Source organism: Enoplosus armatus, chromosome 10, assembly GCF_043641665.1.
Source record: "Enoplosus armatus isolate fEnoArm2 chromosome 10, fEnoArm2.hap1, whole genome shotgun sequence".
Taxonomy (NCBI): domain Eukaryota; kingdom Metazoa; phylum Chordata; class Actinopteri; order Centrarchiformes; family Enoplosidae; genus Enoplosus; species Enoplosus armatus.
In genome coordinates, this window is record NC_092189.1 from 6,052,971 (window position 1) to 6,069,816 (window position 16,846).

Consider the following 16,846-nt stretch of genomic DNA (forward strand, 5'->3'; position numbering starts at 1 on the left):
GCTGCATGTTCAACAGCCATATAACTTCTCATGCACTGGACAGTGTTACCACCTAGCGGTGGCTAATGCGCTTTGCATCTCATTCATGTTTAGCGGGGGAGGACACAAAGGGAAATGAAGCTGCTTGGGATGTGGTCATCGTTTTAAAACATCTATTCACATAAATGACAAAAACCCCAGTTTCTCACTACCCCTGAAAACACTATAGGTTTAAAGCTGCACTAATCAATATTTTTGTATTAACAATGAATCAAATGACTACATGTGATGTGAAAGAGCTCACTAAGAGTGTCTACTTAGTGTTGAACCCACAGAGAATTATCACCACACAGCAGTTCTCCACAGCGCTGCCAAGCGTTTTAGCATCTTTGAGCTCCTTGTTTTGGTTTTACAGCCTGTGACTTTGGTGTTTTGGTTCTCTGTCAAAGCTCCTGTCACTCTTTTTCAAGCTGCAGCAGGCAGCTGTTTTTAGTGAAAACAGCTCTGATTAACCGACTGTGTGCTACCTGCCCACCACCAAATGACAAAGTTCCTGAGGACTGGAAAAAAAAAAAGGAGGCAGGAAAACATATAACGCGTTGCTCCGTGTCTGCTGGATGTGTAAATAGGCAACTGTTTGACAACACTATCACCATATGACCTTTTTGAAGGGATTATATGTCAGTGTTATGTTTACATCTGTGCTGCTTTAATTTGCCAAGGTTCTGAAATGTCTGTCCGTCTCTGAGATTTCGGAGTGTGAAAAGATGATTGTGATGCGTACATCTTTAAAAAATGTGTTTTTGCTACAAACACTTTTTGGGGACAAATATTCCAGTAAAAAGTTCCAATGAAAACTGTTCACAGTGAAGTATGTGGACTATTCAGAGTAACTCTGGGAAGAGATGTCAGTCATTTTAGTATGACAAGCATCACCTGCCCCTGTATTATAGCGGGTTGGCGGCAGAAATGTCAGGCATGGATATCTCAAAATGAAACCAAAACTTTCAGAATGGCTAGAGGTAAGTGAGAAATGGTTTTGTTGTCATTTAGGTGAAGCGACCCTTTCAAGTGAGACGATGTAACGTCTGAATGAAGACAATCAAGACTAAAAAACACAATCTTATTCTTACAAATGAAATGTTGCATTCATTAGAATAAAATACACCTGAACTTAATTCAATTCACTCTGGGGTTTTGCTGCTACAGCCTTGCTTGTTCTGGTACAGTAGCTTATGGTGGTTAATGTTAGCAAATGTATAGATATTGTTGTGTAATTCACATTGCTGAGTGGATTTGTTGACTTTATAACTCTTGTCAACTTGTGCTACTGTAAGCTTTAGCATGTCACAGATAAACATTTCAATGGTTTCATCAAAAGTAAAAGAAGAAAACACTCTATGTCACCAATAACAAATGGAGATTCAATGCATCATCCTGTGATTGTAACTTAGGAACACCATGGCAGCTGTTACATTATTGGCTTTAAATGATTCTTAGTTAGACTGTTACTGCTAAAATCATCCTTTTCACTTAATGGACAGATGTTAGTGGTGCATCTTTGTGACAGAACAAACCAGCTCAGACCACACTGGGTGCATGTCAATAATGATCTTTAATGTCAATATATACAGAACTTGAAAGAAAAATATAATCTTAAAAATCAAATGAAATAAATACAATATCATACAATTTCCACAATGTCTTTTTGAAGAGATATCCATGGAAATTTTTTTTTGTTTGTTTTTGTTTTTAAATTCAGCCTCTCTGGTTCGACAGGGTGCGTCCCATCCCCCCCAGAGAAATCCCTACAGCCCCCCCACCCCCACATGCTCTTCATCTTCATTATATATATATATATATATATATATATATATATATATATATATATATTTATTTTTTTTGCAAACTAGTATTTCTGTTCTTGTTACCACATTATCCTACCTTCGAACTCTAGACATTATCTTTTGTCCATCTGCAGCTTATTTTACCTCTTTTGATCCACTGTTAGCATCTCTAAGTAACATGAGTCAGATGGTGAATTTTAAGGGAAAAGAAACACAGGTTCCGTCCACACATGCATTTATGTTTCCAAAAGTGCTGGCAAATGATTTTGATCCTGAGGGACTTTTTAATCCGCCACAAGCAGAATCATCATATCTTTTTATTTTTTTAAGAGGAGACAGTCTCAGTCAATATCATGTTGCCAACACTCTCGCACATAAACCATTACTTCACTTTGAAGGAAAGAAGTTAAGAGAGCAAAAGCAAACGGGGAAGGAAAGAGAACTGAGAAGGAGGAGGATGGCAGAGCGCAGATGAAGAGCAGTGGGGGGGGCACAGTTTACCGAAGCAGCTTTGAATCAGCCAATCACAGTGAAGGAGAACATCAGCTGGTGCGTTTCTTCCCTACATAGGGAAGAAAGAATGAAAGGCGAGGAGGGCAAGTGCATATGAAAGCTGTGGAAATAAATACAAGTCTGTCTCCCCAGCAGTAACAGATATGTGAGTTTCCCCTCTTCCTCTTCAGCTGACTTCTTCACAATGCAACCTCGTCCAGTGTGAGTGTGCATGTATGTGTATGCGTGCATATGTTGGGTGTGTCAAATAAATAGATTAAAAAAAGGGAGACAGTAGGTCTGACTGGCCAGGACTTCGGTCTGTGTTTGCGTATGAGAGTCTGACTGAGAGTGAGGTCAAGAGCTGGAGGGTGAGCGATGTGTGTGTGTGTGTGTGTGTCTACATGTCTGTTGAGGCGAGTTTCTTCATGCTGCGTCTCTGGGCTAAACTGGACGCTGCCACGGGCTCCAACACCGGCTGACTTGTCTTCTGGCTCAGTGCTGAATAGGTGGCAGCCATGGCTCCCTGGAACACAACAACATGAACCCTTAACTCAAACTTCGAAGACCCCGAGAGTGTGTACAGGAGATTGTGCTATTAAATGAGCCCAAGTTTTGTTTTCAGTCATGAATTTGTGCTGCTCAGTTCAACTTGATAACTATCTGCCAATTTGGACAAATGTCATGTGAGCTTCAGCCCAACGCTCCATTCATCTTGACAGGTTTCTCAGATTCTGGGTGAGTTCTGTATTGCACTACAATTGTTTGCTTATCTAGTTCCACCCACTTATCTTAATCTTATCTTATCTTAACTTAATCAGAAACACATCATACAATATCTGAACATTTGCGGAATGGTAGCAGCACTAACAAATGGCAGAGCTTTGAACAAGTGCAGATACATCTTAAAAAGTAAAAGCAAAAAAATATGACATTGTCAAAATTACAAGCGAATACTATTTGTACGGTCATTGTGCAGGCAGCCATTTCCTGTCAACTCTCTAAATACAAGAATACATGCTTTATGCAGCTGTACAATGTATGATTGTTTGGCGCCACACACACACACACACACACACACACACACACACACACACACACACACACACACACACACACACACACACACACACACACACACACACACACACACACACACACACACACACACAGTGTGTCTACAGTTGACAGAAAAGACTGAGACTGGTGGAACATCAGTTAGCAGTGACCCTGACAGAAAAGGTGCCTCATTGATGAGAGTACAAGGAAGGGACTTGTTCAAGCTAACAAAGACACCACAGGTACGCACATAACACCTTGTGATGTCCAGAGGGGCTTTTCAATACAAACCATTTGTCAGACCTTGAATCACACGTGCAAGAGAGGAGGAGAGCAAGAATAGCAGCGAGATTCATGACTAAGAACAGGATGACGAGTCTACATTCAGAACCAAAGTTCAGACTGACGAGTGGGAAAGTGATGCATGGTCACAGTCGTGCTAATAGAAAGGTAAAATTTTATGTAATGTATGAATCTACTGAACCATTCATCCTACCTGACGATAACTGTGGCAGGGTGGTAATGACGCTGGGAGTCTTTTCTCAGGCTGCAATAAACCCATCAATAGAGCTTTGCTTGGACGACAGAACTGAATACTGCTGCTGATCAGGTGCATCCCTTAGTGGCGATACTATCCTTAGATAATGTGCAGCGTCACAACACATGCATTAAAGTTGCTCCATAGATGTGACGGTGACCTTGTTAATGCTGCTGGCCTTCACAGACACCGGACCTCAGAAACTACAGGCTGATTCACTGCATGAAAACTCGACAGGGAGTTGTAGCTTGGGGGGAGATTCTTTCCGAAATTTTGTTGAATGTTTGCCTTGAAAAATCGAGGCTTTTCTGGAGTTCTAGCAAGACACGTATAACATAACATAAAATTCTGTATTTCGATGACTGGTAACTAACATTTTTTATCCAAAGCCAGCAGTAAGACAGCAGTCTGTCCTGTCCGCTAATCTATTGTGTCACATGACTAAACATCTCTATAGAACATGCCCTGGGAAAGATCTGGGATGGTACCAAGGACGATTTAGGGCCATATACTGATGGCAAACAGGACTGTGAGACTGCCTGTTGTTAACGTGGTGAAGAGAGAACTGATCCACAAAGTGAAGCCCTCAATTTTACTGTTGATCTTTGTTCAGACCCTCACCTATAATCACAGGCTTTGGGTTGTATCTGAAAGCACAAGATCACAGACAGAAGCAGATTCCTGTGCAGGGTTGGCTGGCCTCTCTCTGCATGACTGGGTGAAGAGTTCAGCGGTTTTAGAGTGCCTATACATACAGACGCTGCTCCCCGAGAGCGACGACTTAGGTGGTTAAAGCAGTTGGAGGATGCCGCCCAGACAGCCTCTCTCTGCAAGGGGTCTAAGAACAACTGATCGGGGATCGTCAACTGACGGAGAGATGCAGGAAGTTAGTGGAGAAAAAGACAACCAGGCTGCTCTGATGTGCTGTTTTTACTGTGACTTTTTGTGCCTTCAAGCAGGACCATGCTGATATGGTCCATGACATTGTAAGTGGAAAGCATCTGACAGCTTCCAGTTCACGATTTGTGACATATGCTGATGTTTTGATGATGGCACCCATTGAAGTTCCTTTCATTTTTTTTCTCCATCTACTCTTCTTATCCCATCTGCCCTATCTATCCTACACTTGATGTTGGAATGCAAAAAAAGATTCACCATCCTCTTTTGTTGTCAGTCGCCTAGCAACAGTGTTCACATGGCTAAAACCACTTGAGAGCCAAACGTATTGTGTGCGCGAATTCCCGTGTCACAAATACGACCTGCTGAGTTCCATTTGAAAGAAGCATGTGACCTGGATACGTGGCAAGATGAGACAGAAGGATGGACACATCTGCTCTGTTGGATCTGGTATTAGCACTAGATGAGATTAGAAGTGTATGAATCACCAAGGATCGTGCTCACTTTCATATGTCAAGAGCCACTGCAAGGGTACGACAACATGTAGCAGAGTTCAGACCCTCTTCTGGTTTGGAGATGATGTGGTTCCATGTTAACAAACACAGTGCCATTAATACCCATAAGGCCAACATGTGTGAGACCATGTTCACACCACATGGCAGCAAATGATTTCAAACCAAACAACACATAAAGCATAATGAGGTGTGTCAAGGAGGTTATGTGTCTTTGTTTGTTAATTGGGAGAGTATATACACCCACCTTGACGAGGTGCGGTGCGTCATGGCGCGTGAGCTGGAAGTGTGGTAGCGTATCTCTGCAGGTGATCCAGGAATGCTTTAGAACCTGCTCTGCTGTGTATCGCCGGTGAGGGTCTACATGGAGCATATGGGACAGCAGGTCCTGGAACATAAATCAACATCCAGTCTTTAAAGTATGCAAGGAAAACAGAATTTCAAGTGTGTTTCCTTACTATGACCTTATATGCTATGAAAGGTTACTTATTATGTTGCCATAGACTGGCTGATCTTTCATTGACAGATAAACTCAAAATGTGTGTCGATCATTCAAATACATATAAGAAAGAGATGCTGTCATCTGTTCAGTTTTACAACACAGCTTTGAGTCGTATCTTATCACTACTACAAATAAATAGTGACAAAGCGTCAGTGTGTGTGTGTGTGTGTGTGTACCTTTGAGGTGTCTGATACAGTATCCCAGTTGCCTCCTGTCAAAGAGAAGTTTCCAGACCCTATCCGGAGTAGAATCTCCTCTGGTGTGTCGTTTGGCCCGTTGGCAAACGGCGTGTACCTGACGTGGGGTGAAGAGCAGAGGTTAGATAACATGATAACATTTCACACAGTATTTCAGTCCATAGATTATATTGCATACTAGTCTCATAAGGCAAACTTGACTTAAACACATCAAGAATAATATGAAATTGTGGTGGTGAAAGTTGCAACTAAAAAAAGGTTTAATCCACTGTTCCAAACTTCAGCCTGAGAACACTTAATATCCATAATAACACCAACAGCGCAAGCAAAGTAAGTGACCAGAGCACTTCTGTGATGTTTGACCTCCATTTTAGCAAGGTATTAGAATGGTTGAGAAATTTGGACACTTCACACTTCACTATTAATCATTCCCGCCCACATTTAAGTTAAATTCTCCAACAGTTGTTCCTGAGTGCAGTCTTACCCTGCCAGCATGGTATACAGTAGGACTCCAAGACTCCATATATCACAGGCTGCATCATAACCTTGCCGCATTAGTACCTGGACCAACACAAAGAAAGAAAGACACACCATTAGGGAATTAAGAAAAAAAACTCTTCTCTTCTTTACATGCTACTCTTCACTTTCTGTCCACTTTATATCCTCTCCCATTACATCTCTTTCTCCATCTCTCTACATTTTATTTTTCGTGTATCGAGTCTTATATTCCCTCTAGCATTTATTCTCTTTTTGCCTCCATCATTCCCCCCCCTCTCACCTCTGGTGCCACGAAGTTGGCGGTGTAACAGGGGGTGAGGAGCAGGCCGTTACCTCCCCGAAGCTGCTTGGCGAATCCAAAGTCACAGATCCTGATGGAGTCAGGATTTCCCGAGTCATCCATATACAGGATGTTACTGGGCTTCAGGTCTCGGTGTACCACCTGGGGAGAAGGAGAATAGAGGAGAAGAAAACATTAGAGAAGAAGATGTCTAATTTGCGCTCTTGCTCATATATGCACAGAAGGGTTTGCTCACCCCTTGGCAGTGGAGGTAGTCAACAGTCTTGGTGATGGTGTAGAGCACAGCGCTGGCCTCCCTCTCAGAGAAAAACTTCTGCCTGAGAATCTTGTCCAGCAGCTCCCCTCCCTTCATCAGCTCCGTCACCAGGTATACATACCTGCCCTCATCATACACCTGACACACACACACACACACACAGACAACCTGTCAGTATGGTGACAACTCTAAAAACATTACTGTCATGAAATGCTCACACACAAACGTTACTGACGTCTTTCAGAGTGATGATGTTGGGATGCTGTCCGTATCGCATCAGGATTTCGATCTCTTCAGAGGGGTCCCTCTTAATTTTGTCTATAATCTGAGACAAATGGAAACGCAGACATGAGTGTAACTTACAGCATTAATCAATATCAACAAGCTGAGATATATATATATAGCAAAGCATTGCTTTAAATAAGTATTAAGAAGTTGCTGCAATGTGGCTTCAGTTGCAGAAGCTGTGCTGCCCTCTGCTGGTCTGTTGGCAACACTAACCACCATCAATATCCATTGACTCAATTTTCTGCAATTTCATGCACTCTAAGGTTCAGAGGCTTTTATGAACCCACACTCTAGAGACACCAACATATGAAAACTGTGCATTCACACTGCAGTCACATCTAACTTTGTCATTTAATTCCCCAGGAATTGGCTTGGAAATGCTGTTAGAGTGATGTTAGGCTTCCAGTGGTGCTGACCATGAGAGAGAACTTTATGAAAGGCTGTCACACGGTCACAGCCTTAATGCAACTATTGATACTGAACATTAAATGTGGTGCCTGAAGGTTAGAGAAGCAGGATTTTGACTGAAAAGTTTAATTCTGGAAGAGCAGGATAAATCTTGGTGGGGATGTCTATGAAAAGTACATGCCTATCCTTCATTAGCCACCGCTCACATGCCCTTAAGCAAGGAACTTAATCCCAAACTGCTCATGTGGGGCTGTTCAGTGGCCAACAAAACTGTGATTTTACTGTGCAAGTCTCAGGTGTAACTGCGTGTACCTGTGTGGGTGTAAAGCAGAGCGCTACAGAAAATGAGAACCAGTGTGCAGTGGATTTTAAGAAACAAAACAAAAAACCTTGCTACCTTCACAGCATAGTCCATGGCAGAGACTCGGTGTACACAGCGTTTACAAATGGAGTAGGAGCCGACCCCGATGTCCTCCTGCAGCTCGTACAGGTCAGAGAACTTGGCTGAGCCCCCGTGCATCTGGAAAGAACAAGATTTGAACAGTTACAACCTTTAACATTAACAAAAACAAGCAGCTTCCGTCCTTCACAAGCCATGCTTACGCAATTGATGTAACGACTCATAAAGCACCACAATGTCACTACAGTCCACTGTTGCTCCATACAAGACAACAAGAGTGTGTTGTAGTTCAGGCCGTCCTGGTGCTCCCACAGCGTTTGTCTTAACACTTTTGTTCACAAATATGCCAGAGTGGAACGTTAGTGGTGATGTTATTACATATTCAGCAGTAGACTGGCGTAGCAGATTTACTGCCATTGTAGTATTGGCTCCCTATTCACACATCACTTAACGGCACAAAGCTGTCAAATTAACAGTTATGGGCGTAAACTGAACCATGCTGAGGGTGGGGAGGACAACGTGTGTGTGTGTGTGTGTGTGTGTGTGTGGTGCATGTCTGCAGTGAAACACTACAGAGGATAGTTGTGGCTGATGTGCAACTAGGTTGTACAAAAATCAACTTTTGTTGTTTTTGTAAGTTTGCAATGAATATTGTCAAATTGAATGGCAGTAGAGTAACGAGAAGAAGTGTGTAAGCACCACTTGAGTTTTGTCGACTAAAATGTTGTGATAATTGTTCAGTAACAGTTACAGATGTTTTGACTGCAGCGTTAACTTCCTCTCAACAGTGTTTTGACCAGTTTTTGCAAGTGTGCTGCCTGCAAGATGAAGTCTGTGTAAAGCTCCACAGTAGAGTAGTAGACACGTGGAACTATTAAAAAAGATAAATGGAACTATTCTTTGCCTTTTGTGCACCAATTGAGCTTCATCCTAAAGCTAAAGAGTAAAAGATTATGTGTGTGTGACCTTTGTGTATGGAAGTTAATGTGTTAATAATTAACCTGTGTAAATTGTGATAGAGGACATATGCAAAGCAGAGATAATGTGTCTTCACCTGCACAATAGGGAGTATGCTGAGCAGAGGGGAACTCTTGTTCTCGTCCATTGGGGCTGGAGCAACAAAACTGAAGCCTTTGAAGAGCTGGTGGGCGTTAGCACTGGGAGGGATACCTGGGGAGTCTAAATATACAATGATAATTAATAAAATAGACATATGAACATATAAAACACCCACTAAATTTTTGAGCTATTTCTTGTAGTCAGTGCTCAGTTGCAGTTTCCATGGCTGCAGGAGTGGCGGTTGCTTTTAAGCATGTGTGTGGGTGTAGATTTACCTTTAGGCGTTTTAGCGGTGAACTCTGGGTCGAAGCAGAACGTGTCATCTGGTTTACCTGCTGCAGGCTTGAAGGGGGGCTGGAGCTCTCTCCTGAACAGTTTCTGAAGTAAAACGCAGGTACACGCATGCAGAAGACACACATACATGTTAGAAATCAAACCCGACCGCAGGGCTGTTTGGAGTGTGTGAACATATGTGAAAGCGAAGCCAAGACCCCTCCCAGATTAACCCCCTCTACAGCCCACTCCAGCCAATAGCATCCTGCTGGCTCTTAAACACTCACGCAGGGCTATTAGTGCACACACAGTGAGAACTGGCCCTCTGCCCAGACACACACACACACACACACACAAACATAGTTGGCGTGGACTGATGTCCAGTAGTCACCAAGCCAACCGTTTGTTAGGTGTGAATCATCAACAGAAGCTGGAGAGTTACGTGTGTGTGTGTGTGTGTATATGTGTGGGTTTGTGAGAAATGAGAGGGTTGTGTGTGTGTGTGTATGTGTGCTCACATTCCAGTCGATGGTGGAAAAGAAAGCGTGGCGTTTGATCTCCTCCACTCCATCGGGCCCGGCCCCTACAGACACAGATCACTCCGGTTCAGTTAACCTGGCACGTTTGCTTTCATTGTTTTCCGAGGATCAACACATTCACACATTTTTCTCTCAGCGGTTTTCAGCATGTGATTTAAGTGGATGCCAAAATGTTAACAAGCTCAGGCTAAGCGAGTGGCGCAACGTGAGGATCAACATGCCTCATTGTCTTTTATTCTAACAGGTCTACACACACACACAATCAGCTTTAATGCACCTTACCTAGTCTGTTAGCAGGGTTACGTTTAAACAGCATTCTCAGCAAACTCTGGGCTTCCAAACTTAGGAACTGGGGCATTCCCAACTTAGCTCTGGAGGGCAGAAAAAAGCAGAGAGCGACAGGTGAGTATGGACAAAAAAGAAGCTACGGCTTATCAGAACTTGTCTGCAGTGCATAATGACTCACTTGAGAATCATGTTCATGGTCTCGTTGCGGTCTTTCCCTTGAAATGGTAATGTCCCTGTTAGCATCTCAAACTGCAAACACACAATGAAAGAAAAGGAATAGAAATCAACATGAGGTTTTCTTTCCTAATCGGTTCATCAAAATGTCAGAGCACAAAAGATGTGTGTAGGTTTAGCGTGAGCTTGCGTACCATAAGTACTCCCAGAGACCACCAGTCTGCACTCTGTGTGTGTCCTCTCCTGTTGACCACCTCAGGGGCCATATACTCCACCGTACCACAGAAGGAATAAGCCTTCTTATCAGCATCTACTGACTCTTTACTCAAGCCAAAGTCTGTACAGTAGCAATACAAAGCGAAATGGTAAGACACACGACTGACTGGACAGTCACATCCAGTAATCATACTATGACCAAATTATTCTTTGTGTTGGTAAAAGAAATATTAAAATAGCTGCTGAGGAAAGTCAGCCTAAGGACAAAAAAGGGGTCACACATCTATTCTCAGTAAAGACGCATTTAATATGAAACCGTTTAATTACTGGCTATTAACTAGATCAGACTATTCAATTACTCTTTTTATAATGAAAAAGAATGAGTCAAAGATCATAGTTATTTAGCATTAAGTCAAACACATACCTGTTAACTTTATGTGTCCAGCTTCATCAAGTAAGATGCTGAAAGACAAGAACAGTTTCTCCATGAAGGTGAGCTTCAAACAATTCTTCATGACAAGTTAACAATGCTACAATGACAGTATTTATTGTCATCTCATGCCTTTGTTTTCCGCTTAAAATCTCTTAGGAGGTCAGTGTTTAAAAATCTGTTCTTATGTTCTGGAGGTTTCAAATGGACTTCTAATTATGAGGAAAAACAGGGTCATTTCACACTCAGTGGAGAAATGAACACAGTTATGAATGTATTTCGTTTGAGATGATAAAAAACAAATGTATGAATTCTTGCCAGCTGTTTGTGATATATACGATTAAATGTCTCCTCACAGCATCTGATATCAAATCCTTTCAACGTTTTATGCATTCAGTATATGGGTAATATGTATGTCTCTTGTTTCCTCTTCATGACATAAGACAATAATATAGCTTTTAGGTCTTTTGAGGACTGCGCACACACACACACACACACACACACAGGCAAAAACTCATCTCAGCCATTCACTATTTCATTATAGTTTGTATAGAGAAGGAGGAAGTAAAAGGGAGGGACTGGACATGAATATCTTATGGTTCAAAAACAACATTTTTTTTAAATGTTAAATCAGAGTAATGTCTGACAAATGTATTATTTTTGCCTCTTGAACAAGCCATAGGTACTGTTGTCAGGAATAGATAGGAGCACTATGTTTACTGTGTTTTTGAAAATATGGCAGGTGATGAAGGCCAGAGCCATACAGCGTGTATGTGTCAAAAATCATCAGTGGTTTCTATCTATAAAAAGGAGCCCAACACAAATTACAGCCGTGCAGGTCCTTTCTGAGTTGGAAGATGACGGTGGGGTTTGAGTGTGAAGGGTCAAAGGTGAAGGTGAAGGTGAAGTCTAGGATTCATACTTCTCTGGCTTGAGGTCTCTGTAAACTATGCCCAGGGTGTGCAGATGGTCGAGGGCCAGGGCCAGCTCTGCAAGGTAGAATTTCACATCTTCCTCTGTAAACATAACCTGATAAGAACTGGACAAATTTACTCTCTGAACTCAGAAGAAGAGAGAAATTCAGCAGCAAAGAAAACACACACACACAACTTCAATATTAAAACTTCAGTAAGCACAAACAGAGAAAACAGAGTATTGTTATTGTCACAATATCAACATTTCAAATAGGTTACATGATTCAGCAAGCTGTTGATTTGACATTGCCAGCAGCTATCGCTTTGGTTCTGAGACATGCTTTCAACACAAGGTCTGTCCCGAGAACAATCACACATTGTTTGAGTTCCCTGAAAGCATTTGAAAAGAGCTGATCTGAGCCTCTAACTGACAAGCAACTGATGATCTAAAAGAGAATAAAGATTCCAAGAAAAGCACTCGCGTCTCCATGAGGAATTCAAGTCAAAATTTGAATGAAAAGCTAACAGAAACCGGGAGAGACTAATGACTTGGCAGAATGTTTGTGCTTATAAAATAAATAAAATACGTTTTCATACTAAATGTGCACCTGTTCCATTTGTAGCTGTCATCTTAACAATTCCTTAGGGTTTTTTTTCTTTTTTTTTTTTTAAAGGAACATTGTGGCATATGAAGTTCTGACTTTCACAAAGAACATTAAATTCCGTGAATGAAAAGGGCATTTCGTTCTTTTCTTTTCAGACAGATACAAAACAGGGTGCAAATAAGCTTAAAGTTTAATGAGATGTAGGGCAACAGGACGTCAGCTTACCTCTTTGGATAAGCGAGTGAATACATCTCCTCCCCTGAGAAAGTCCAGTATTAAATACAGTTTCCCTTCTGTCTGAAAGGCTGGGAGACAAGGAAACAAGTAAATGACCTGTGTGAGTGTTTGGGTTACAGGGTGACACATGTTAACATTGTAACGGACTTAGAATAGCAACAGCTTACTAACATCAACAACAATGATAATCATATATCAGAATAAAAGCAGATGTTGGCATAATTTAATCATTGTTTTTATGTGTGGCATTCTTGTCTGTTAATAACTGAACTAATAATAAACTTGACTAATCAGGGATCATTCGTGTTCAATGACTGTGTTATAACACTCAAAATATTCTGATATATGACGCCAACAATGATGTTTCTGATTGGAATGTAAAGACGCACATAAGCAGCTTATCCCTGATTCAACCTGAACTGGGATGTAATCTGTATGATTATATATAAATCGCCTGCATACTATGTAAATATGAATGTTTCTCTTACCGTAGTGCAATTTCACTATGAAGGGGTGATTGACTTCCACTAAAATGTCTCTTTCCATCTTAGTGCGAACTCTGTCCCTGACTGGAGAGACAAAACAGGAAGGGACAGCGAGAGGGAGAAATTCAACACTGAGGACAGAACATACCGGCCGATGTGCACTGTGCTGTTTTGTGTGGATGTAGATGAAAAAAACACAAAGCTGCGTTACCTTTCAAAGATGCCTTTTTTAGAACTTTCATTGCATATAACTGACCAGCATCTGGACCCAGGATCTTCCTGACAAGAAACACCTGAGAGAGCAGGAGACATTTTAGAAAGAAACAAGCGCCTACGACGGAAACATTTGATTGGTGTGCTGAGTTTTTCCTCACCTTGCCAAAAGAGCCCTGGCCGAGGACTTTGAGCAGTTCAAACTGAGATGGATCAGCTTTCTCGCAGCCCTCTTTCACATGGTGAGTGATAGGAATCTCCTTATATGTCCCTTCATCCTACACAAACAGTTCAAGCATGAGACACAGCCACACAACACTGCAGATATGTCATCCCACATATGCTCCCAAGACCTCAAGCCCATCATTACTTACACAGTGTGAGAAAGACTCTCCCTCCTCCATGGGCTCGTCCATGATCTGATGCCCATTGACCTGCAGCCAAACCAACAAATTTCATTAGTGGACCAAGCGAACATTAAACACTTTCACAAAGCTTGTTCATCCTTGTTTTTTAGCCGAGCAGGACGATGACTGCAGCTGCTGCACGCCCACATGTATGATGGAAGATTCAACAGATGAAATCAATGAGTCACATGCAATAACAGTGCGCTTTCACTTTTCCAACCCAAGCTCTATTTGTTGTCAAACAGTATGGAGTCCATACTCTAAGCCTGTCCAGCTGTCCAGCTCTCATCCTGTCCCTATAAAGCCCCTCATTATTAGCATTCTAGCTTAATCCCCAGCCAGAGCAAAAACAACATGTCTGACTGGCCCTGAGAGTTTGATGTTTGCAAGGGCTGCAGCCCAGCATTCAGCCTCTTGAGGACAAACTAGGGTCTTGCTCTCTCGGGGCTTCTGGCTAATGGTGGTGGCAAGATACTTTTATTTTTTTAGACATGCTTTGGTATACTCAGAGTTTCATTTAGGAGCCTATTTTATGCCTCTCTTTACGATATTGTCAGCGGAGGAATGTCAGATATCTCAGCATCTGCAAGTAAATCAGACAATAAACTGACCGTTGTAACATTATCCAGGTCTGCATATTTCAGTTGTGTGCTGAAGCTCAGCCTGCATGATGTATTCAGTCCAGTGTGTTTGTGTGTTGAATTCCATCAAGCCTCTGAAGAGGGGGGATGAGTCATAGCGCTACACAAGCCCACTCAGTGGGTGGAGCCACCAACATACACTCCCGTACATCCTCAGAACAGAGGCCAACAAACCACTTTCCAATATCTCAGCACAACAGAATAACATTAACAACATAAACAACCAAATCAGACAAGATATGTACTTCAGAGCAAGACATCACACAGAACAACAAATGTCAAAATGTAAGCCTTGGTGCATCTCTGAAGTGTAACATCCAGGCTAGCCACAGCCAGGGCAGTGCTTGTGTCATAATTCACACATACATTTTCACTCCCACCTTTGCTGTGGCTCATCGCGGCTTGTAACAGAGTGCAGCCTACACTTGCAGCACAAACCAGGCAAGCCTTTTTCAGCCATTTGAAAAGATGTCTGACAGCCATACATGAAATCATCTCACAGATCACTGATACTGCCGTAAATATCATCTTCAAAGCCAAAACGGACACAAAGTGGATTAAACAACTAGCATCGCCGCTAGCCCAGCTTTAAGCGGCTGAGCTTAATGTTTACTTCTGTTATCTTGGCAGCTTTCAAAAGGTGCAGCATTCAGTGAACAGCAGATTAAAGTGTGCATTTGTAGCAAGAGATAAAAAAAAAAAAAAGGTTTTGATATAGTAATATCTGGGTCATAACAGTTAATGAATTACTCAATATTTCCATGCCACCTGCATAAACTGAGGTGACTTCAACAGGTTGGCAAAAAAAAAAAGAAAGCTGTAGCAGAAGTCACAGGAGAGTTTCAGTCCGACAAAGACTAGGTCAGAAGAGTGTGTTGCAACAGCTTTCTGCTGGCTTTCAAACAGTCACAGCAGTCACTCAGACAGTTTGTACTGTAGGTGTGAAAGACTGCAAAGAATCCCAGAGATGGAGAGGTTTAGGATGTCAGGTTGGCTTGGCCGCACACGAAAAAAAACATCTCATCATGGGGCCCATGCAAAAGCAAACTGAACTGTTCCCCTGCTGCCACAAGACAGCATTTTCGAGAAGTCTGTTAAACGGTATCATTGGTTTCACTAAAGGTCTGAAGATGACAAGTTAGCCTATAATTAATACAAGAGTTTCCCTCGTGGAAAGAACATACAGTGGTGATTTTTAAACACAAATTCACTTTGCTAATACAGTTCAACTGTGAAGATGAATAGTTTTTAGAATCAAATTATGAGTTATTACGTAGCTTACAGCTAATAAACAGCATCACTAATTCACTGATGCTGCTGACAAGCCAGCCCTCAGTTGTGAACACGTCTGACCAAATTGAACCCAGCTAGTGTTAAACTTTGAATAAATGTGAGGTGGCTGAAATGTTTTATTGCTTTACTATAGATATATAAAAAACACTTTACCAGCTCTTCCATTAACTAGACGGTGGAGGTTGAATAAAAACTTGTCTCCCAAGTTTCAAGCGCAAGCTGTCAGCTAGCAAGCTAACTACATGCTAATGCTACATACGCTAAGCTAGCTATGAAGCAAACTCCTCTTGAGAAGTGTAAATAACAACAAAAGCTAAAAGAGGTTGTGTGTCCTTGGATAACGAGTTCGTCCTCTGTGCGGAGTAATAAGCGGCGGCGAAAGCCCGGACGGGCGCCTATCAAACTAATAAACCCGGACAGTGCAACAAAAATAAACATCTAACCAGCTGTTAGCATTAGCTAGAGTGTTAGCATGCATCACGGTGCGCTGCGGGTCGTGACGCGAATTTAAGCTCTACCCAGCCTCGCAGGCAAGCTAACTTAACGGGACAACACAAACCGAAAACAATCTAAGCAAATTAATATGCAAAACACGCATTTATCAACTCACCTCACTACTAACGCTGTTTACCTCCATCTTGTGCCAGGATTCCTCTCTACGTCTAAGGCATCGTAGTCTACCTAGACCCCGGCTCCACGTTGCATGTCTTCCCCTCTGTGGAAGTCCGGCTATTCTGCTTTGACGATCAGATCCAAGCTGTGTGGCCGCGGACCGCTATCAGGATGGGATCGGGGGGTCGGTGCGGGGAATAGTTGCTGTTGATGACTGGACCATACGCTCGCCGAGAGCACCGCTACCCTGCCATAGATGCGAATATGGCGGCTATCGTGGTACCTG

The 16,846-nt window shown here is 42.2% G+C and overlaps 1 protein-coding gene across 1 annotated transcript; it reads right to left on the bottom strand.

Moving 5' to 3' along the window:
* Positions 1-1,847: 1,847 nt before the first annotated feature.
* On the bottom strand, positions 1,848-16,654 carry rps6kal (ribosomal protein S6 kinase a, like). Its single transcript, XM_070912733.1, has 22 exons — positions 16,559-16,654; positions 13,982-14,041; positions 13,769-13,885; positions 13,606-13,687; positions 13,398-13,478; positions 12,898-12,977; positions 12,076-12,182; positions 11,148-11,185; positions 10,702-10,844; positions 10,512-10,582; positions 10,328-10,416; positions 10,025-10,089; positions 9,509-9,611; positions 9,229-9,353; positions 8,172-8,294; positions 7,314-7,403; positions 7,058-7,216; positions 6,802-6,963; positions 6,508-6,584; positions 6,003-6,120; positions 5,572-5,712; positions 1,848-2,844 (listed from the first exon to the last, which is right to left on the bottom strand). The coding sequence occupies exons 1-22, from the start codon at positions 16,583-16,585 to the stop codon at positions 2,719-2,721; spliced, it is 2,184 nt and encodes a 727-aa protein (XP_070768834.1). The 5' UTR covers positions 16,586-16,654; the 3' UTR covers positions 1,848-2,718.
* Positions 16,655-16,846: the final 192 nt, after the last annotated feature.

Excerpts from the sequence above, each read along its gene's own strand:
- rps6kal (XM_070912733.1), bottom strand. The coding sequence starts at position 16,585 with ATGGAGGTAAACAGCGTTAGTAGTGAG. Across the intron at positions 6,964-7,057 it reads ACTACCTCCACTGCCAAGGG|GTGGTACACCGAGACCTGAA; the intron begins GTGAGCAAACCC and ends CCTTCTCCCCAG. Across the intron at positions 6,121-6,507 it reads CTGTATACCATGCTGGCAGG|GTACACGCCGTTTGCCAACG; the intron begins GTAAGACTGCAC and ends ACCCCACGTCAG.